The sequence below is a fragment of the Stigmatopora nigra genome, chromosome 23, assembly GCF_051989575.1.
Source record: "Stigmatopora nigra isolate UIUO_SnigA chromosome 23, RoL_Snig_1.1, whole genome shotgun sequence".
In the NCBI taxonomy this organism is placed as follows: Eukaryota; Metazoa; Chordata; class Actinopteri; order Syngnathiformes; family Syngnathidae; genus Stigmatopora; species Stigmatopora nigra.
Genome location: NC_135530.1, coordinates 5,672,501 through 5,694,681, shown reverse-complemented (window position 1 = coordinate 5,694,681; position 22,181 = coordinate 5,672,501). Strand labels below are relative to the sequence as shown.

The 22,181-nt window shown below is 38.8% G+C and overlaps 2 protein-coding genes across 2 annotated transcripts in view; both read right to left on the bottom strand.

The window, feature by feature from the left end:
* Positions 1 to 346: 346 nt before the first annotated feature.
* Positions 347 to 19,606, bottom strand: gas2l3 (growth arrest-specific 2 like 3). The gene is made up of 9 exons (XM_077710075.1): positions 19,493 to 19,606; positions 12,847 to 12,902; positions 8,117 to 8,303; positions 6,376 to 6,494; positions 6,165 to 6,306; positions 4,084 to 4,147; positions 3,860 to 4,001; positions 2,904 to 3,008; positions 347 to 1,923 (listed from the first exon to the last, which is right to left on the bottom strand). Exons 2-9 carry the CDS (start codon positions 12,868 to 12,870, stop codon positions 736 to 738), a joined length of 1,971 nt encoding a protein of 656 aa, XP_077566201.1. The 5' UTR covers positions 12,871 to 12,902; positions 19,493 to 19,606; the 3' UTR covers positions 347 to 735.
* Positions 19,607 to 20,322: 716 nt separating this feature from the next.
* The window catches only part of tm7sf3 (transmembrane 7 superfamily member 3), a 9,461-nt gene continuing 7,602 nt past the window's right edge, over positions 20,323 to 22,181 (bottom strand). The window contains exons 10-12 of the mRNA XM_077710080.1: positions 22,162 to 22,181; positions 21,099 to 21,261; positions 20,323 to 21,000 (exon numbers count right to left, since the gene is read on the bottom strand). The exon at positions 22,162 to 22,181 is cut by the window's right edge and continues 81 nt beyond it. Of these exons, the coding sequence (XP_077566206.1) occupies positions 20,747 to 21,000; positions 21,099 to 21,261; positions 22,162 to 22,181 (437 nt within the window). The 3' untranslated portion in view covers positions 20,323 to 20,746. The remainder of the gene's footprint in view (positions 21,001 to 21,098; positions 21,262 to 22,161) is intronic.

The following is a 22,181-nucleotide window of genomic DNA, read 5'->3' as shown; positions in this document are numbered from 1 at the left end:
ACTAGAGGGCCTCAGTTCAATGTTTGGAGTGGCTAAGAAAAGGCAAATGTATTTTCCTAGAAGTTTTATGTATAGATATACACAGTATACATGCTATTTATTGCATATTTCTAACATTTTAATATTTTTTTGGGTGGTGTAATCTGTATAAGATTTTTACAGGCCCACATGAATAGAATATCTTATCTGGGTAGCAAGTAAAAGTATACTAGAATATTCAATTTATTATAGTTTTGTATTTTGCATAGCGGGTAATACTTTGGAGTACTTTGAAACCTTGTGAATTGAACATATTTTAGATGTTTGTTGCCTGTGGCTCTTTGGAAATTAAAATGCAAAGTCAAGATAGATTTTTCATTTTGATTTATTGGAAAAAAACAACATTAAAAGTTATCTGGGACAAAAGACACAATCAACATTCAAAATGTGACAAACAGAAGTTTCTGTAAAGTGCCAAACAGGAAAAAAAGCCTTTTAATAACTGTATATAATCTATTTATAAACATAGACCAACACCACATTAAAAAACTAGAATTTCAACACACACAAATCCCGACATTAAAAAGCATATTATAAAAAGACAACTATACTGCTTTGAACGTTCACTAATTGATACAAGGCAAGGTCAAATATATATTTAAAGGGATATGTTTGATCAGTAGTTCATTTGTAACCTTTTCTTCCTTAAAAAGTGTTTCTAAAAAAGTGCTTTTTTCCCCCCTGAACCGTTTACCTTTAGATTTTCTGTCTTCTCCGACAGTTCATTTCAAAATAAGGGTCATCTCGTTTTGCCCTATACGGAGGGATTTTTCTACCTATCGTCGTATCTGTTTTTATTTTGACATCCGAGGAAGGGTTTTGGGGTATATTGACACGACGTGATGCGGATTTAACCACACTCGTCGAAGCGGGTGTTTTCTGAAGCACTTTCTGTGTGCTCGAGGCTTCTTTCTGCTTGCTTTTAATGCTTGGAATGGAGGCAGCGTTGGCCCCGGGTACACGCCAGGGGACAGCGATGCCTCGTGGAAGGGGTGCGGCAACCTTGCTTTTAGCCGTGTTGTCTTTACTTGGTGGCGGCGCCGGTGAGGCTGACGGCGAGCTAGTATTGGTCGGAGAAGGCGTTACGCGGGTCGCTCCACGGACTCTTCTCGTCGTCTCTAAACGGAGTCGCGAAGCGGGAGAACCGGGACGGCGTTGCGCTAAGCGTGAGCGTTGGGTGACGCCCGTCGGGGGTTTGCCGTCTTTGGGCGTGGCGCTGGTTGTGGGATTTGAGGGTTTGGGGAATTTGGATGAAGGCTCGGGGCATACTGGACTTCTTGGTTGGGAAGCGGGCGTTCGCGTGGTTGGTCTAAGCCTCTGTTTGAGGCTGGGTTCCGATTGGGGCGTTATAGCCTTACGTGGTGGAGCCTGTACTGGACTAGGTGGGTGCTTGGAGTTGCCAACGGGGGTGTTGGGTAAAGACCAGGAGGAGGTTTTGCCGTTGATGGGCAGAGGGAGTTGGGTAGGCTTCCTGGGGGTCGGTGTACTTGCCTGGAGGTTCTTCTTTGGCGCCGCTACAACCCCTTTTCTAGGCAAGGTGGGTGTACAAATGGGCGTGGCAGCGTATGAGCGACATGTCTGACCCGGGATGGGTGTGGTCGTCTTGCTGGTTGAACCGGAAGAGCAAGAGGATGACGAGGAGGAAGAGGAGGACGAAGAGACGAGGTCGTCAACGGCTGACAAAGGGTCCATTTCGGGAGGCGGCGCTGTTGTTGCAGAGCTGTGGTGTCCCCCCAGGCCTGGTGGGCCCTTCTGGAAGGCTAGAATCTTTTGCTCCAAAGTGGTGAATTGAAGTACGCGGAGAGGGTCGTATTTGCTGAGGAAGCCACGGAGAGTGTCCCAACCGCCACCGACACGAACCATCACGTGTTTGCCGTGAAGCATCTAAGGAGAACATTTGGATGTTAATTCGTCGGGAAGAAGCAGCTTCGAGACAAGTGTATTTTTAATGTGGCTTGTGATGTCAATTGACTAACAAGGCTTAACTGCTACTAACACGTAAACGGTATTTATAGTGGCGCACTGCAACTGAACAAAAGCAAAGGAAGGTTACATTATATTACGGGGCTGCCAACATCAAAAATCATATTGGGTAGTGCACTTGTGTCAAAGTGGAGGCCCGGGGGCCAAATCTGGCCCGCAGCATCATTTTGTGTAGTCCGGAAAAGTAATTCATGAGTGCCGACTTTCTGTTTTAGGATCAAATTAAAATGAAGAGTATCGATGTATATTAAATTTCCTGATTTTTCCCTATTATATCAATAATTGTCATTTTTTAATCTTTTTTTTCTGTGTTTTTAGTTCAAAAATCATTTTGTAAAATCTAAAAATAGATAAAAAAAGCTAAAATAAACATTGTTTTAGATCTATAAAAAACGGAATATTCAGGTGTTTTAATGCAGTTCTTTTGATCCATTCCTAAAAAAGAATCTAAATATTATATCTATAATGGTACATTAAAAAGACGAGACAAAAAAAATTTTTTTTGGGTGTAAATTCCAAAAAAAAAAAAAAATACTTTTTATATTTTTTGGGTGCATTTTTGTAGTATTTTGTAGATACAAAATGCATATTTAGTAGTTTGATAATAAGTGGCTTAGTAAACCGTGGAAGATCCGCAGTATTTTGCAGCTCTGATATTAAAAAAAAAAAAACTAAGAAAGCAATGGGTGCCTACATTTTTTTTTTGCTGGTTTCAGGTAATTGTTCCCTCAGGGAATATCCAATTCCATCTGGAGCAACAGGACCCTTCTCAACACACACTGCTCCTTTGAGGGTTTGGATTACCAACGTGGAACAGCCTATTACCAGCACTTTGTATGGGTGAGTGTGTATGTGCATATAATTGTGTTTAGGACTCTCACTCGAATAAAGATGGTCTTGTCCCCAAGTCGGTAGCGACCCTCTGACAGGTATTCAATGGACACTCTGTTGGAGCAGTTGCAAGGTGGCTCTTCCCCGCCGTGCTCCTGAATACCAAGAAAAGAGACAATAGTGGGCTTCATTTTTTTGGGTGGGCATTTGCTTCAATGAAGATGCTAGCAATCCAAACTAAATGTACATCAAGTTAATTTCAAAGTGGCGGCCCAGGGGGCCAAATCTGGCCCGCCGTATCATTTTTTGTGGCCCGGGAAAGTCAATCATGAGTGGCAACTTTCTGTTTTAGGATCAAATTAAAATGAAGAGTATAGATGTATATTACATTTCCTGATTTTTTTCCCCTTTTAAATCAATAATTGTCATTTTTTAATCTATTTTTTTCTGTGTTTTTAGTTCAAAAATCATTTTGTAAAATCTAAAAATAGATTTAAAAAAAGCTAAAATAAACATTGTTTTTTATCTATTAAAAAACTGAATATTCAGGTGTTTTAATCTAGTTCTGTGTTTTTAGTTCAAAAATCATTTTGTAAAATCTAAAAATGGATTTAAAAAAAGCTAAAATAAACATTCTTATAGCTCTGTAAAAAAAACCTGAATTATCTGGTGTTTTAAACTAATTCTGTGTTTTTAGTTCAAAAATCATTTTGTAAAATCTAAAAATAGATTTAAAAAAAAGCTAAAATAAACTGTTTTAGATCTATGAAAACTGAATATTCAGGTATTTTAATGTAGTTCTTTTAATTCATTCATTGATGCTAGCAATCCAAACAAAACATACATCAAGTTAATTTCCATGCCACATGCCTAAAACGTCACGTGCCGCGGCGGGTCACGAAGCGCCCGCGGGAGCATCACGTGGTCAGATGGCGTGCCGGTGAAGCGGCAAAGCTGATTGGCCGCCACTTATGCACACATTTCTAAATAAAAAGGCAAAGCTCACCCCAGAATGGTAGAGGCCGCCATGCTGGCAACACACACTGAAGGTCTGGACTGCTGGTGGAGGCTCTTCGCTTAGAAGAAGACTTTCCTCCAGTTCTATTTCCTTTTCCAATTTCACCAACACGGGAGGTTCCACGCCGTATCTAAAACCAGTCGGTGGGAATATTAAACTATGGGCATTTGCACACGAGAAGTCAGTAAAAATGGCCATTTTTCAAGACGTACTTGGAGACGATGCGTCCGATTTGAAGCAGGCATAAGCAGACCTGCCTGGGTTCCTTGTGTAGAACTGGGGAGGAAAAGCACAAAAAAATGAACATCCAAACTTGGCCAGTGAATAATGGGAGGCAGCAGCTGTCCTCTCGGCTCTTGTTAGACAACATCCGGTGGACGGAGTGGGACAACAGAGGTGCAAGGCTTGAAAACGTGACTTTGGATGTTAATTATACCCTGAAGAGGAATGCTGGGTGAATCATGCAGAAGGAAGGGAACATGAATTTGGAGAAGAAATATACAGATATAGCTTTTTTCAAATCGTGCTGATCGATAGATCATTTTTGGACAATCAAATTTGTACAAATCGTTTGCAATTATTGATTTAAAATGTTACAAACACAGGAAATATTCCTTATACATCTATAATCTTCGTATTTTATAGATCAAGAGTAATGTCTATTTTAGCTTTTTTATATATATTTTTTGATTATACAAAAGGATTTTTGAACCAAAAAACACAGGAAAAAATGATTAAAAATTATAATTATTGATTAAAAAGGGGGAAAATCAGGAAATTTAATTTACATCTATACTCTTCATTTTAATTTGATCCTAAAACAGAAAGTCGGCACTCATGATCTACTTTCCCCGGCCACACAAAATGATGCGGCCGGCCAGATTTCGCCCCAGAGCCGCCACTTTGACACATGTGCTTTAGGGAAAATCTTAAGAAAAAAATCATCGCACATGGTATTCCTGAGAGTCTAATTTGTGCACACATGACCCTCGATTCAGTCATCATGTTTTGCAACAAATACGGCGAATATGCGAGAAAATATGGTATGACTGGGAATAGTTATCTAAAATAAAATAAAAGAAAACTACTCAGGGTTGATTGCCTTTTAGCACAGATCCTATTACATCATTAAGACGTTTTTAAGGATTAACAAACATGTTCAGCTAATCAACCTAACTGGAGCTTATTGAATTCAGCCCTTTTCCAGCAAAAATCTCTAAGCTTCTTTTATCCAGAAATTTGTTCTCGGAAAACAATTACATTTAGCATTGGCGTCTTTGTTCACGGCCAATGGTTGTGCAACACGTGTAGACAAACGATTCAATCAGTGGCGGGCCGTCAGACCCTTCAAGGCCTTCTCTGCTGGCCTAAGAAATATCTGAATCATACATTATATTTTGTCCATCAATACTAATATTAAATAATTCTGAATTGTCTGTATCCTTCCTTTCATTGATTTGCCCCCTGGTTGCACAGCTTCCAGATGTGTTTTTTTCATAATGAAGTATTTAACCAATCAGATTTCAGCCATTATTTGTTGCCAGGGTCAGAAATCTGCCTCAAGGCCTTCACAATCAGTTCTGCAGGCTCTGTTGCATTAAACAAGCGTCAATAAGACTGCCTTGTCGCAAGCGTAGAGATACGTCATTGCCTTCTCGCAGGCATAGGGATACATCATCACTTTTATCAACTTTGATTGGCTGGGGAAAGAGTAGGCGGGCTAAAGGTACCAAACTGTATCTGGAGCGAGCTGGAAAAGCTAATATATGGTGGTGTTGATTCAAAGCCATTTTCAAGACGGACTATGACAGAAATTCGACAGGACAGGCTCGACTTTCAGCATTAGCTTCGATGGCGATATTAAAGAAAGAAGAAAGAAACGAGGATGGATATTGTGTACAGTTAAAAAGGATTTTTGTTGAGTAAAACATGCCTAAATTCCCAAATAATATTTCAATTGCGGGCCAAGTTCTGATATCTGAAAAGCTTCAGTGTTTGTATTTAATCACTAAATGCTGCTGGGAAGTGGATTTTTTTATTTAAATGGATGAAATCGCTGTCTTTTCCCGGGAAAATCACCCCCAGCCTGGTTGTAATGTCTGAAAAGCTTCAGTATTTGTATTTAATTATTAAATGCTACTAGGAAGTGGATTTTATCCATTGAAGGCGCAACGAGAAAATGCACGGACCGCCACTGGATTCAATAGATCTGAGCTCTGATGAATTGTTATGTGAAGTCACGATTTTCCGTAGACGGAAAAACAAGGATCGGAAGTAAAAATTGACAACTTGCCGAGACCCTCCGATTCAAAGAGGTACGGCTCTCCCACGCCGATGTGCCGGCACCAGGACAGGAAGTTGGCGGTGTTGTCTCGAGCGAAGAAGGATCCTGGAGAAGCGTCACGTTTACATGCGACTTTTCTTGTAGGAAAGAGCTGTCGGATGAAGGAAAAAAAATAACTTTAATGTTGAAAAAATTCTATTTTAGCGGAGTTCTGCCTCACCTTTGCAAGTGCAGAGGGGCAACTCTGGGCAATCTTAGTTTGCAGGACACCGATAAGTTGACAAAGTTTGACGCCATTGTTGAGCTCTTCCATAAAGAATTCGGCCCTGACTTCCACTTCTGCAAAAAAACAAAAAAATGTTTTTGATAGCATTTCACAGATTTTAAAATCATTAAATAACCTAGAAAAGTTTTAGGAAACTCAGTGTCAAAGAATGAGGCCCTCCCATTCATGGTCATTGTAAATCTCTCTCCCCCAAAGGGAGCATCACAAAAGCCTCTGAATTCTAATGGGCACAAAGTCTACAATGATTGTACAAAAGCTCCTTTTTTTTTGGGTGAGTCCACATAACAACAGTGGCTTGAAACCAAACCCCCCTGCACCTGACTTGAGAGGTTCCCAGTCAAGTTTGTAAAGAAACACGACAGAAAGCATACCTGTCAACCTCGAACCATTTGTGATCTTACCAATTTTTGTTTTCGCCCTTACATATATGTATAAATACATGGAAAATCTTACCACTTTACTTTTTTGTAAAAAATCACGAACAACAAGTGAAAATGAAAGTAAACATAAACAAGGGAACAGGAAACGGAAATCACATGGTGAAAGTGTTACAAAACGAAATGTTTATCATGATCTTTTTTTTTTAGCCAATCAGAGGCGCCGGTACATATATCACTTGGCAGACATGCGTTTCCGGGAAGAAACAATGGCGGATGGTGAAAAATGGCTAGAAAGTGCCTTAATTTATTTTTTTTTCTCAAAATCACCGTTTAGCGTACCATTTTCATGTGTACAGCGTACCAATATAAAAATGGGCTTTCAGTTGTACCAATTACGGCGAGAACGTACCAGTTGACAGGTATGAGAAAGGGTCATTCTAGTCACGTTGCCGATAACTCTTGTCTGCATTCCTCGCACTGATACAAAAAAAAAAAAACACTAGGTCAGGGGTAGGCAAACTTTTGGGCCCAGGGGACACATTGACTTTAAAAAATTGACAGATGGGCCGGGTCAGCACAAGATATGATACATATAAAAAACTGCATCCGTTAACAGGACATATGAAACATAAACAGAAAAAAGGACTAAAAGTATTAAGACACTTATCACTCATCATTGAAATAAAAAGTAGAAAGTACAAAGTAAAGTCAAAAGGAATGTATTAAGAAATATTAAAATGTTATTTAAAAGATAGAGGGCTGTAAAACTTTAAAAATTGGACAGATGGGCCGGGTCAGCACAAGATACGATACATATAAAAAAGTGCATCCGTTAACAGTACATATGAAACATAAACAGAAAAAAAGGACTAAAGTATTAACATACTCATCCCTAAAGTAAAAAGTATAAAGTACAAAGTAAAGTAAAAAGGAATGTATTCAGAAATATTAAAATGTATTTTTTTTTAAAATAGAGTAGCTGTAAAACACGAAAGACAAATAAGAGTGGACAGAACTACTACCACTGGCTTCCGCGTGACGGCGCCATCTTGGAAAAAAAAAACATTTGGACAACGTCGGCAGGCCGAATTAAAAGGCCTTGCGGGCCGGATGTGGCCCGTGGGCCGTAGTTTGCCCATGTCTACACTAATTCCTGTTTCATTTTCTTTCCTTGGCCAGTCCAAAACCAAAAGAGCGAGAAAAGATGACAAAATAAATAACAATATTGGCAGAAAAGCTTTTTGTGTTTAGATTCCTGGGACTATAATCCGTTACCCCCAACTCGTTCTACCTACCCAGCATGCCAGTGAGCCAGATAGCCAGGTCTTCTTGCATGGGCACCAAGGTGGCTTCATGTCGAACCGCTAACCACTGATCGTACTGGAAGACGTCAGCCAATCCGGGGCCGTGACGCTGCGCCAACGGGCTGCGAGGACTCCGCGGACTCAACACGGGGGCATCGAACTTTTCTCCAAACCATACCTGGAGAGGACAGGGGATTAGTTTTGTCTTTGAGCAAACCAAATTGTCTTACAAATGCGTCAAGGTGTTGTGTTACCAACACTACTATGACGGACGGAGTCATGTGATACACTGAAAGTCAATTGTTCCCATTCCCACTGAAGACATGCCAAGTATTAGTAGGCGTTGAAGGCTTTCATTATATCCCTTCCGACCTTTCAGATCAGCTTTCATGTTTCTATTCAGAGTACAATTCTATTTTCCAAAGACAGTTTGCCCCTGAAAGAAAAACCCTTGCAGGGAAAACCCTGTATTTAGTGGTTTTCCGTTCTCCCACACCCAAGTAGTGACTCGACAGTGTTGTGATTTGAGCCGCTCCATTTCCTGACCCCCCCCTGCTGTGGGTGGGGATTTCACGGGGGAGGATTGGCGTCTTCACTTGGTTCGTCTATAGCAGGGGTGTCAAACATACGGCCCGCGGCTGGTGGTTTGGTACGGCCCGTGGAAGAAAGCTGCATTGTATAAAAAAATATGAATTTTCTTTAAAATTTGTAGTTCTTGTATAATCCTCTAGGGGCGCAGTGTTTTAGTACGTGCAGACAACATGAATTGACATTTATTTATGTTTTTGTGTTATTCTCTTGTTCATAATATATTGTTCATAATGTAAAAGGAAAATTATTTTAATAAACATTTTGATAATTTACTCATTCTTTGCACTAATTATTAGTATTAGTGACTAATACAAAGGAAAAAAAGTGGGCTTATTGTTAGTTCTAAGTAATTTTGCAATGAGTTTACTGGTTCAGCCCGCTTGATCTCAAATTAATTAATTAGGGAGTTTGACACCCCTGGTCTATAATGTTCTCTTGCAAAAAAAAAATCCTTGAAATTATTTTTTGTATTGCAGATATACACCCAAATTCCCCAATCATAGCTCATCATTGTTTACAAACTGCTACAGCGGAAGGCTGAATTTGAAATCAAAAGCAGATGTCCATTAAGATGACTCATCTGTACAGACAGATGTTGCATAACTTCTATTGGATGACAGACCCTAACCCCCTCCTCGCTTGAGGCGATAATCTTGACGTCCATTACATGTCGCATAGTGATATTAAGACATTCATTCCGCCGCAATGAGTTACTGGCAGAAAACAAGGCAGTCTTGTAATACTCCAGTTTGTTCTGCCAATAAATAGGAAACTTGGTGGGATGAAGAACAGAGGCTAAACTATGAGTGAATTATGCAGAAATGTGCTTTGGGATTCAATGACCTAACCTTTTTGGATGTATTTAAATAGGGAAAAATACAAAGACTTATTTAAACAAAACTGGATTCCAGTGTTCACAATGATGGCTATTCAAAGTCATTTATACAATTACCGTATTTTCACGACTATACGGCGCACCGCATTATAAGGCGCACCCTCAATAAATGACATTTTTCCATATATAAGGCGCACTTTATTATAAGGCGCACTGTCTATTTAGGAGAAAATATAAGACTTTTAAGTGTGTCTTATAGTCGTGAAAATATGGTAATTTGCTATTGACTTTCAGGTATGAAGCACTCACTACACAGTCACCTCTAGAGCCAGCCATTGTTGATGTTTTGGATTTTTTGGTATAAAAATCTTGCAGTAAGGGAGGAGGTATATGATGGAATATTTTATAAACTAAGCTGGCATCTGCATATTTAAGAGTATTGTTTCAGTTCAGTCGTTTGTGTTTTTTTTTAATATCCGACAGTGGTGGTTTTTGGTTTTCTGTTTTTTCCATATATAAGGCGCACTGGATTATATGGCGACCTGTCTATTTTGGAGAAAGTTTAAGACTTTTAAGTGCGCCTTATAGTCTTGAAAATACGGTAGTTGAGCTTAGTCTTATACGGCCAACTTTGACTTGATTAAATTAAACCTGAAGTAGAGCGAACCGGTTTCAATGTAAACTCCTCCGAACTTGGACACACCTGATGTTCTGCTGCCAATACGTTTATGAAAAGAACCGGAGTTCGACTCAGCTGGAAAAACAAGCGTTATGCAACAAAACTCAGGCAACATTATGTCTGTCTTCTCAATATTGTTGCAGCATTACTAACGTATTATATAAAAAAAGGCATTCCAGTCTTTATTTTTCATTGTGAGTTGGATTAGGAGCATTCGCAGATCAGCCAATTAACCATTTTTTGTTCTAATGGAATGAAGATTGATAATCCAACAACTAAATGCAACCATAGTGTGGAGATTTAACTCAGCGTGTGGTCGTACATTAGATTTTACCCTTATCGAGTTGAGCTGATGCTCTTAACTTGAGCCACTTATATAGCGAGGGCCTTCAAGTCTGCTGGAATTGTACGAAGGTCAAAGGTGAAAGGGGAGGGTGCACCCCAAACTAGCCTAATATGCAAACATTATCATTTTCAAAACCCTTTTTATTCGTCCTTTAATTATTTCGTCCGACTCATCAAGCGCCTTAAGCTATTGTTTAGTCCTCTTGGTTGCGTAACTTTGCTAACGAGCACACGTGACAAAGTAGACTTTGCAGATGCTCACTTTTAATGACGTGTTCCGGGATGGTTTATTGATTACGGCGTGTGATGCAACCACAAGTCACGCCGGATCGATATCGCCACATGGCCTCTTGGATAACAAACACCCAATCAATGAATCTGATTTAGTGCATCTTTATCATTTTGTCGAAGCACTAGTAACATACAATGACTTGACATGCCTGGTTCAAATGGGTGTTTAGGTGTCCTCAATGCAATATTAGCACCATATTTTCACTACTATAAGGCGCACCGCATTATAAGGCGCACCCTCAATGAATGACATTTTTCGATATATAAGGCGCACTGTATTATAAGGCACACTGTATTATAAGGCGCACTGTATTATAAGGCGCACTGTATTATAAGGTGCACTGTCTATTTTGGAGAAAATGTAAGACTTTTAAGTGCGCCTTATAGTCGTGAAAATACGGCAATTGTTATTGACCTCCAGGTATGAAGCACTCACAACAGAGTCACCTCTAGAGCCAGCCATTGTTGATGTTTTGGATTTTTTTGTATAAAATCTTGCAGTGGGGGGGGGGGAGCTATATGATGGAGGATTTTGTAAACTAAGATGGCGTCTGCATATTTAACAGTATTGTTTCAGTTCAGGCGTTTGTGTTTTTTTAATATCCGACAGTGGTGTTTTTTTGTTTTTGTTTTTCCTGTTTTTTCCATATATAAGGCACACTGGATTATAAGGCGCACTGTCTATTTTGGAGAAAATTTAAGACTTAAGTGCGGCTTATAGTCGTGAAAATAAGGTACCATATTTTCACGACTATAAGGCGCACTTAAAAGGCTGAAATTTTCTTCAAAATAGACAGGGCGATTTATAATCCAGTGTGCCTTATATATGTAAAAAAAGTGTCATTCGTTGAGGGTGCGCCTTATAATGCAGTGCGCCTTGTAATGCAGTGCGCCTTATAGTCATGAAAATACAGTAATACTTGACAAAATGCCTCACTGTGATTCTCCTGTCACATATTGCATCCCATGAGGAGCCATGATGACATGTAACTTGAGACATGTGTTGTTTTGCATTTTAGGATGGCTAACATTGGTTGCTGGGAGTGGAAGGGGAAAAAAATACAGCTCACATTCCGGGAAGCCTCCCAAAAATGTGCAAAAGTCACTCCTCGGGGTCTCGAAAGACACCGTGGAATGAGAACGTGACGGCGTGCCGCGACGCAGGTGGATTTGATTCACTTGCCGCGTGAGATACATATGTCTATGTTTTTTTTTTTTGGTAACAAAACAATTAGTTGGTGGACACAATAGGGTGAAACGTCAGAACTACTAAGTCTTGTATATAATACAGTTAGTATTTTGATCCTTGGAGGAATGTTTGTCAGGCAAGATTACGGTTGTGAAGTTATCATTTACTCTGTTCTGTCAATCATTTACAATTTCAAGTGTTATTTTATTCGAAAATTATTGGCAGAGACTCAAACTCTTTAGGCACATGTGTCAAAGTGGCGGCCCGGGGGCCAAATCTGGCCAGCCGCATCATTTTGTGTGGCCCGGGAAAGTAAATCATGAGCGCTGACTTTCTGTTTTAGGATCAAATTAAAATGAAGAGTATAGATGTATATTAAATTTCCTGATTTTTCCCTTTTAAAATCAATAATTGTATTTTTTTATTATTTTCTTCAGTTTTTAGTTCAAAAATCATTTTGTAAAATCTAAAAATATATTAAAATAAGCTAAAATAAACATTGTTCTAGATCTATAAAAACCCTGAATATTCAGGGATTTTAATCCAGTTCTTTTTAATCCATTTTTAATAAAAAAAACAACTAAATATTATATCTAAAATGGTCCGGCCCACATGAAATTGAGTTGACATTAACGCAGCCCGCGAACCAACCCGAGTCTGACACCCTTGACCTAAAGCATGAATTAATTAGGACTTTTTTTGTCTAATTATTGCTGAGACATTTCACAATTTTGATTTAAAAAGTGTCTTTTTACCAAATCAATTTAATTGGATCTTTGCAAAAAGCTTACCTGGATGCCCGTCTGGACAGCCATCAATGCAATCACAGATGATTCACTTTTTCATTCTATGGAGAAAAAAAAATACATAATTTACTTTACCTTACACTTTTAAGTCATTCATTTATTTTCCATACCGGAATTGACAATCACATGGCGCTTAGGAGACAAACAAACCATTCATTAATACCTAGGGGCAATCTAGAGTATTCAACCAGCCTACCCAGCATGTATTTGGGATATCCCTAAAACCGGAGTACCCATAGAAAAACCATGCAAACCCGGGAAGAACATACAAAAAAAAAGATAGAACCTGTGATCGAATCCTCTATCTTCAAACTGTAAGTCCAACTTACTAAAAAATGCTTCAAAACAAACAAATTTAAGATAAAAAATCCTCTTTTTTTATCTAAAATACAAAAAAAAAATCCTACAACTTCTTCAACAATTATCTTTTAGTAAGTACAATGTTCCAAAGTAGGTTAATGAGAAATTCCATTGCTCACTCAGTTCAGTCGAGTCCTCTAATTGTACAGCATTCTTAATTAGACACAACGCTTCCACAGCCTACAATCGTCAGTGATGAATATGAAAAGAAAATGAGTTTATGACTTTCTCACGAGGAAGTGACGTTAACATCGGAGCTCCCCTTTCTTGCCCTTTTCCCACACAGGATGTGAAGGATTACCCTCAAAACGTCTCTGCCTGCGGGTGTATGCGTGAGAGTGTTTGTCAAAAAGGGGGTTGTGTGCTGGATGGGAAGAGAATGAGGGGGAGAAAAGCAATCACAGTATGAAGCTTCTAATAACATTGATAATTTGCTCAACACAGCTGAGGCAATAGTCAACCCCCTCCTCCTCCAAACCCAACAGCAGCATCTCTGTTCAACAATCGTCACCTTACATAACCTTCCAATCAAATACAGATGCCGTCATTATCCGCACGAGATAAAGACGACAACGTGGCTACTCACCTCAGAGTAAAAAACAGTCGGAGGGATGGAAAACGGGGCGAGCCGACTCCTCTCAGAGCGATATACGCATTCCCGTGTCCGCTAAGTGTATTCGCAGCACGCTGTCCGGCCCAAGTGGCGACACACGAGTTAGTGGCGAGGGAGGGGGCAGGAGGAGGTGCAAAAGGAGGGCCCTGACTAATCAAGTGCCTTCCCTGGGCTACCCCTTCAAACTCCTTTTTTTTTTTTTTTTTTTTTACAAAGCCTGCATTGTGGCTGTTATACACACGCAAATTTACATCTCCTAGCCAGAGGGCAAACCTCCCTAAGGTGGATGTCATTGGATGGAATGTGAGTGGAAGCAGGAGTAGAGACAACCTTTATATCAGGGATGTCAAACTTAGTTTGGTACGCGGGACACGTTGATGCCAACTATGACTAGTTTCTTTCTGGCCATAAGAGGCACCGTATTTTTGGATTGGATTGGATACCTTTATTCATCCCGTATTCGGGAAATTACGTTGTCACAGTAGGAAGAGGGTGAAAATACAGAAATAGGAAAGGCATTTTAGACATAAATAGATAGGTAATAAGTAATTTGATAAATAAATACACAAATAAATAAATATATATATATATATATATATATATATATATATATATATATATATATATATATATATATATATATATATATATATATATATATATATATATATATATATATATATATACATACATACATATACATATCCATATATAAAAGCACATATATACATACACATATAAACACATACATATATATGCATACATACATACATATACATATATTAAAGCACATATATACATACATACACATACATATATATACACATACATGCACACATATACACATATATATATATATATATATATATATATATATATATATATATATATATATATATATATATATATATATATATATATATATATATATATATATATATATATATATATATATATATATATATATATATATATATATATATATATATATATATCCAAAAAAATGATTAAAAAATGACAATTATTGATTTAAAAGGGGGAAAATCAGGAAATGTAATATACATCTATACTCTTCATTTTAATTTGATCCTAAAACAGAAAGTCAGCACTCATGATTTACTTTCCCGGACCACACAATATGATGCAGCGGGCCAGATTTGGCCCCCAGGCCGCCACTTTGACACATGTGATGTAAAGTCCAATAGAAGGCAGCCAATCAATAAGAGCCAAAGGTCGTGCAGCAAGTGTAAACAGGCAAAAGACCCATTGAATTCAAAAGGCTCAAACGTCTATCTCAGTTAACGACCGCTTGCGAGTTAAAAACAAAAGTGCACGTTAGAGACCCTCAAAAAACAAGGAAGTGTGGAACTCGTGGGTGTGTTTAGACATCTGTCCGAATGCCTCCCACGCAGGTCACCTCCCCTCTCTAGTCGCAGCCGCTAATCAGTTAAGAGGATCAACGCTATTCCAGACGGCAAAACGCATCAACCTCCACGACGCCCATCGAGCACGTGTGGCGCACACGCAGCCAGAATGCGCCCGTGCGTACGACCGACCCAATACACAAACACATTATGTAAGGAGTTAAAAGCAGAACGTTCCCAACGAGTGTCCGTTTGATTTTACACTGTTCTGCACCAGGAATGCCGTGGGGACTCCAAACATGAGGAACAAATAACACAGCTGGCCCGACATGTGCATTTTGAATCATCCTAGGAAATGTCATATTTCATCCGTTCTTTAGAATTTAAAAATAACAGAGCTAATTTTGAAGATGACAAGTGCTTTAAAATATTGAGTCACCATTGCTGTGCGTCTATAAAAACAGTTCATCCTTTGCGTGTTTAAAATACAGAAATAGCACTCGTTATTGACACTGCGGCTAAAAATACCATGCGCCGTATAGTCGTGAAAATACGGTACATTATTTTTCCTGGTTTAAAAAAAAATAGGCATGGGAAAAACATGCAAAAAAATAAATTGTATCGGAACGAGGGGTGGGGGGGGGGGGGGGGATATCAGCATGGAGACATCCCTAGTTAAAATGATCTCATCTCGATAACCTGGTTTTTAAAAAAACTGAGAATGGGTAACATTTCCAAAGGTCCCCTATGGGTACTGTGTGAGCTGGCTGGTGGCCAGAACCACATCCAAATGAACCTTCTGCACCCTGCCCTAAGTTCTGCCGGGTTCCCTCGGCGAAAAGCATCTCCCCCCCTCCATTAAAGTCCTTCCTGCTGAGCCCTTTGTGTCTGGACTTAATTATCCTGTCACAGGAGTGTTTCATTTACAAACGAGTTTCCCTCTCAATACAGATGGGGCCCTGCTTCATTTCAAAAGGGAAGAATGACTAAGTCAATATGTACAAGTGCAACCAAGTGAAAGAAATTCACAGACGTGAAAGACGACGTTTCCCAGGTGAATCGGTGGAAGTAAAATCTTATCTTAAAGGTTTCAAAGACGGGGGGAGCCACCTGCCAATCGCATTTTGATTGGGTGATGCTAATCCACGGCTCACAACACGCCATTGGCCTTTATAAACCTATTCCTGCTGACTGATCACAATTCTTTGACCTACATGACAATAACAGATTCTCAATCAGATAAAAAAAAACTGTCATTAAAACATCCCCAAACTTCCATTTGACTGTTTGGAAAACTAGGCCGTCTTTGACCTGAGTTCAGACTTGGGAAAACTACGGCCCGCGGGCCATATCCGGCCCGCAAGGCCTTTTAATCCGGCCCGCCGACGTTGTCCAAATATTTTTTTTCTTCCCCAAGATGGCGCCATCACGCGGAAGCCAGTGGCAGTAGCTCTGCCCACTCTAATTAGTTTTTTTCATGTTTTACAGCTCCTCTATCTTTTTTTAAATGACATTTTAATATTTCTTAATACATTCCTTTTTACTTGACTTTGTACTTTAATGATGAGTGATGAGTATGTTAATACTTTAGTCCGTTTTTCTGTTTATGTTTCATATGTACCTTTAACAGATGCACTTTTTTATATGTATCATATCTTGTGCAGAACCAGCCCATCTGTCAAATTTTTAAAGTCAATATGGCCCCCAGGCCCAAAAATTTGCCCACCCCTTACCTTAGCTAATTGTCTCCCATTGATTCTTTATATTTCTTTACAATGACCACCCAGTAACTTTGCCATACTTTATAACCCTGAAATTGTGCAAAACTATTTTACAATACATATTATATCAATCAAAAATGTAAACCACCAAATAAAATTTGAAATAATGCTCACTAATCAATCAATACTTCAAAAAAACTCAATGACAAACAAAAAAAATTCTAAAAGTTCATTTCTAGTACAAAATGGAAGAGAACTACAAGGTAAAAGGCTTATTTTTCATTTTGGGTGACTAACACTAAGCATCAGCTATGCAATTACATCACTTAGTCTTATACAAGTCTCTTATACAAGTAGCTGCACATGTTTGTCTGAAGGCATAAGAGACCCCATATTACTCTTCAAGTTGGATCTACAAACCGGACGACCCCCAACAAAAAAGATAATGAATGAGGGGGTAATCTGCCATTGCATTATCATCTCTATTGTGTCCATCCATGCACGTGCATGACCGCAGCCCATATGTGTCACGTGCAGTTTAAATCACTCATTAAGCTTGCTTTTGTCTTATTTTGAGTCTCTCAAGATTGTGCTTGGCCTAAAATCGAATAACTGTGCCAAATATCAAGCAGATGGCAACAATAAAAACAGTCGGAATAATGAAGGCTACTGGGTGGAGTGAGTAGAACACAGTTTATGATGAATAATGTGCAGTGAAGAATAATATATCTTTGAAATGGATGTATGGTATACTAAATGGAACTTGTTGGAAAAGCATAGTGGTTAAATATATGCGATAATATAATTTTAGAAGTCTTCATATTGGCATAAAAGACAATACGTTGATATTTTTTTTACCTTACTGCAAGGGTTCGTGGGCCGCTTTAACGTCGACTTGATTTCACGTGGGCCGGACCATTTTAGATATAATATTTAGATTTCTTTTTATATAAATGGATTAAAAGAACTGGATTAAAAGACCTGAATATTCAGTTTTTTATAGATCTAAAACAATATTTATTCTAGCTTTTTATATATATATATATATATATATATATATATATATATATATATATATATATATATATATATATATATATATATATATATATATATATATATATATATATATATATATATATATATATATATATATATATATATATATATATATATATATATATATATATATATATATATTTAGATTTTACAAAATGACTTCTGAACTAAAAACACAGAAAAATGGATTGAAAAACTACAATTATTGATTTAAAAAGGGGGAAAATCAGGAAATGTAATATACATCTATACTCTTCATTTTAATTTGATCCTAAAACAGAAAGTCGGCACTCATGATTTACTATCCCGGGCCACACAAAATGATGCGGCGGGCCAGATTTGGCCCCCGGGCCGCCACTTTGACACATGGGCCTTACTGTATGCACTGGGGTATGTCTGCGTGGTTGGGTGGATGGAGGATTTAGCCTAATTCAACCTGAAAGGGTTATTATTTCAAATTAATAGGATGTGACCCATAACCGCCTCAGAATCAACAGGATGTCACCTCCCGGAGTTTTGACCAAAACATTTCCAATTCCCCCAGAATTAGCATTTTTCTAGCGATACATCACAGGTGTCAAAGTTGCAGCCCGAGGGCCAAATCTGGCCCGCCGCATCATCTTATGTGGCCCGGGAAAGCCAATCATGAGTGCTGACTTTCTGTTTTAGGATCAAATTTACATGAAGATTATAGATGTATATTATATTTATTGATTTCCCCCTTTTAAATCAATAATTGAAATTATTTTAATGCATTTTTTTGTGTTTTTAGTTCAAAAATCATTTTGTAAAAGCGAACAAACCCACGTCTAACACCCATGCTATACATTATACAATAATTCATTTAAATAAAAACACAAAGTAAAACATTTTTAAAAAGCAATTCGGTGGAAGAGCGGTTAACGCGTCAGCCTCACAGTTCTGAGATCGAGGGTTCGATCCCAGTTCTTCTCTGCTTAGTACCCTTATAGAACACTAACTTGCCCCTAGTTATGCGGGATTGATTGTTTGTCTCCTAGTGCCCTGCGATTGGGTAGCCACCATTTCAAACCTATTTGGCTGGGATATGCTCCAGCACCCCCTGCGAGCCATGTGTGCGCTACAGAAAATAAATCAATGAATGAAAAGCGAGCCTACTAGGATTTCTGACTATACTTTTCAATAAATCAACTAGTGTCGCGATGAATTTGCACCAAAATGAGCAGCAATGGTGTCTGTTACTAATACTTTGATGTACTTTCATCCAAAAAACGTGTCATGATCTTCTCAGCAAGTGCAGCCAACAAAATTAGAATGACTACCACTGATCCTCTTAACTATTTATTCTCACCTCGCCAACGATATCCAACAAAAAGTGAGTCAATACAAACGAGCGCATCCTAAACAACGCCGCTTGTTTTAAAAAAGCGAACAGACGCCACTTTTTCCACGAGGGATCGGCATTAAGCCCCTGGTGAGCCTATTGTACAACTTTCTAAACATTTCACAAACAAATCACAGCATTTGAAACTTACTAGCAGTAGACGTCCGATCTATTCGTATCGAAGGAGTGGATTTTCCGTGTGGAAAACGTGAATGTTGTCAAGTGAAGGGAAGCATCGCAACCGCTGTTATGCGCGTGGTGTTCGAACCAGCCAATCACAGCAGGTCTGCCTCTGGAGGGGGCGGGGTCTGGCTCACCTGCGTTCAAATCCATTCACAATAAATGTAATCAGTATTGAAATAGTTGGAACTAATTAGTTTGACATGGTTTAAAGTACTGTCCCTCAAAATGGCACCTTTGTGCTTTGTGTCTAGTATATTCACAAATAAAGTTTTTAATCTTAACGTAGTCACCATGTGTGATGATTTAAATGTTGTCTCCAAACATTCCAAAAGCGTACATGTTAAATTCCCTCAGGGCTTTAAACGGTGCAATTTGAAAATAAATAAAATAGACATGCATGTAATGTCATTTTACAACAGAGGGCGCCCGAGTAAGCAAATACAAAATTGATGTTGCAAGTGTTACATCTTTTCTCATTTTCTGAGCCGCTTTATCCTCATTAGGGTTACGCGGGGGGTGCTGGAGCCCACCACATCTGACTTTGGGCCAGAGGCGGGGGACATCCTGTTTTGGTGGCCAGCCAATCACAGGGCACAGAGAAACAAACAACCATTTGCGCTTACATTCATACTTAGGGGACAATTTAGTGTCCAATTGGCCTACCATTCATGTCTATGGAATGTGGGAGCAAACCTGAGTACCCAGAAAAAAACCATGCACGCCAAGGGAGAACATACAAACTCCACACAGGTGGACTGACCTGGATTTGAACCCAGTTCCCAGACTGTGAGGCCGACATTTCATGTGTTATACAGGCAGTTTATTCATATCAAAACACTACAGTTCGCAAAACCTGGAAAATAAAAAAATAAATGGTAAAAAAGTGGTTGTTTATTGATTAAAACAATGAATCACTGGGTAAGAGACAAAAAAAGGCTTTCAATTTAATTCAAAAAAAGTTGCAGGCTTAATTCATAAAACACTATTGACATTGTCAGTTTAGTGGCGTTGTTCTTTGACATCTAAAAAGTGGATGAGGAGCATCTCTGGTGTACCACTTTTAAAATTATAGTTGGAATAAAAAGTTATGCCTGAGTTTTAAATGGATGGAAAATGTACTCGTTTGTGTTTTAGTGCAAAAAATGGAAAAGTGTGGCCAACACAGCTTAAAAAGTGTCATTAAATTTGACTTGAGGATTCTTTCAAGTTCTTATTGGATTGGCTACAGCAAGAGTGGCGTGTGTTCCCCGGCCGGTTCCATCCGCCTGGTGAGCTGCCTTGCTCGTGCCAAAAAGCGGTTGTGCAGCGGTGGGAAATGATGGCTCGGGTCCAGCACATTAGTTTTACGCCGTTCTCGCTCTTGCAGCCACATCAAGTACGGGCTAGGTGGAAAAAAAGGTCTGCTTCGCTCCCGGTACAGCTGCAGGACCACGCCGTTGACGGCCAGGACCACCCAAAGGGTCAGCATGATGTAGTCTGGACAAAAGAGCATGAAGCTACAGTCACAGTGGCCCTCAAAGACCGCTTTGCCCACCCACTGGGTTAAGCAATTCTTCAGGTATTGACCAACTCACCTATTGTTTGGAAGGGCACGTCAGTGAACATGGCGTTAAAGTTGTTGTTGAGGAGGCGCTTGAGGATATTGAGGGTGATGTAGGATAAGCTGGTGTAGATGTAGGCGTTCACCGCTAGGATGACGGCGTAGGCGCCGATGATGCCGCATGTTGTGATGTTACCCTGGTGTATGTATAGAGCAAGGGTGTCAGACTTGGGCTGGTTCGCGGGCCGCGTTAACGGCAACTTGATTTCGTGTGGGCCGGACCATTTTAGATATAATATTTAGATGTTTCTTTTTTTTTTATAAATTGATTAAAAGAACTGGATTAAAATCCCTGAATATTCAGTTTTTTATAGATCTAGAACAATGTTTGTTTTATCTTTTTTTAAATATCTTTTTTGATTTTACAAAATTATTTTTGAACTAAAAACACAGAAAAAATGATTAAAAAATGACAATTATTGATTTAATAGGGGGAAAATCAGGAAATTTAATATACATCTACACTCTTCATTTGATCTTAAAACAGAAATCATTTACTTTTCCGGGCCACACAAAATGATGCGGCGGTCCAGATTTGGTCCCCGGGCCGCCACTTTGACACATGTGGTATAGAGCAAGGGTGTCAGACTTCGTGGCCCAGTTAATGTCAACTCGATTTCATGTGGGCCGGACAATTTTAGATGTAATATTTAGATTTTCTTTTTTTATAAATGGATTAAAAGAACTAGATTAAAAGCCCTGCATATTCAGTTTTTTTTTTAAAGATCTAGATCAATGTTTATTTTAGCTTTTGTTATATATATTTTTAGATTTAAAAAAATGATTTTTGAACTAAAAACACAGAAAAATTGATTAAAAAATGACAATTATTGATTTCAAAGGGGTAAAATCAATACATGTAATATACATCTATACTCCATTTTAATTTGATCCTAAAACAGAAAGTCGACACTCATGATTTACCTTCCCGGGCCACACAAAAAGATGTGGCGGGCCAGATTTGGCCCCCGGGCCGCCACTTTTACACACGTAGTATAGAGTAAACTTCAGTTCAACATGACTTTGCGCTGAATTACCTCTCTGGGCCAACGCATGA

What these genes read in the sequence shown, in the direction of transcription:
- gas2l3 (XM_077710075.1), bottom strand. Translation starts at nt 12,870, where the DNA reads ATGGCTGTCCAGACGGGCATCCAG. An exon ending in ATCGGACGCATCGTCTCCAA is followed by an intron (nt 4,002 to 4,083) that starts GTACGTCTTGAA and finishes GACTGGTTTTAG; the next exon opens with ATACGGCGTGGAACCTCCCG. An exon ending in GCGGCCTCTACCATTCTGGG is followed by an intron (nt 3,009 to 3,859) that starts GTGAGCTTTGCC and finishes CTTGGTATTCAG; the next exon opens with GAGCACGGCGGGGAAGAGCC.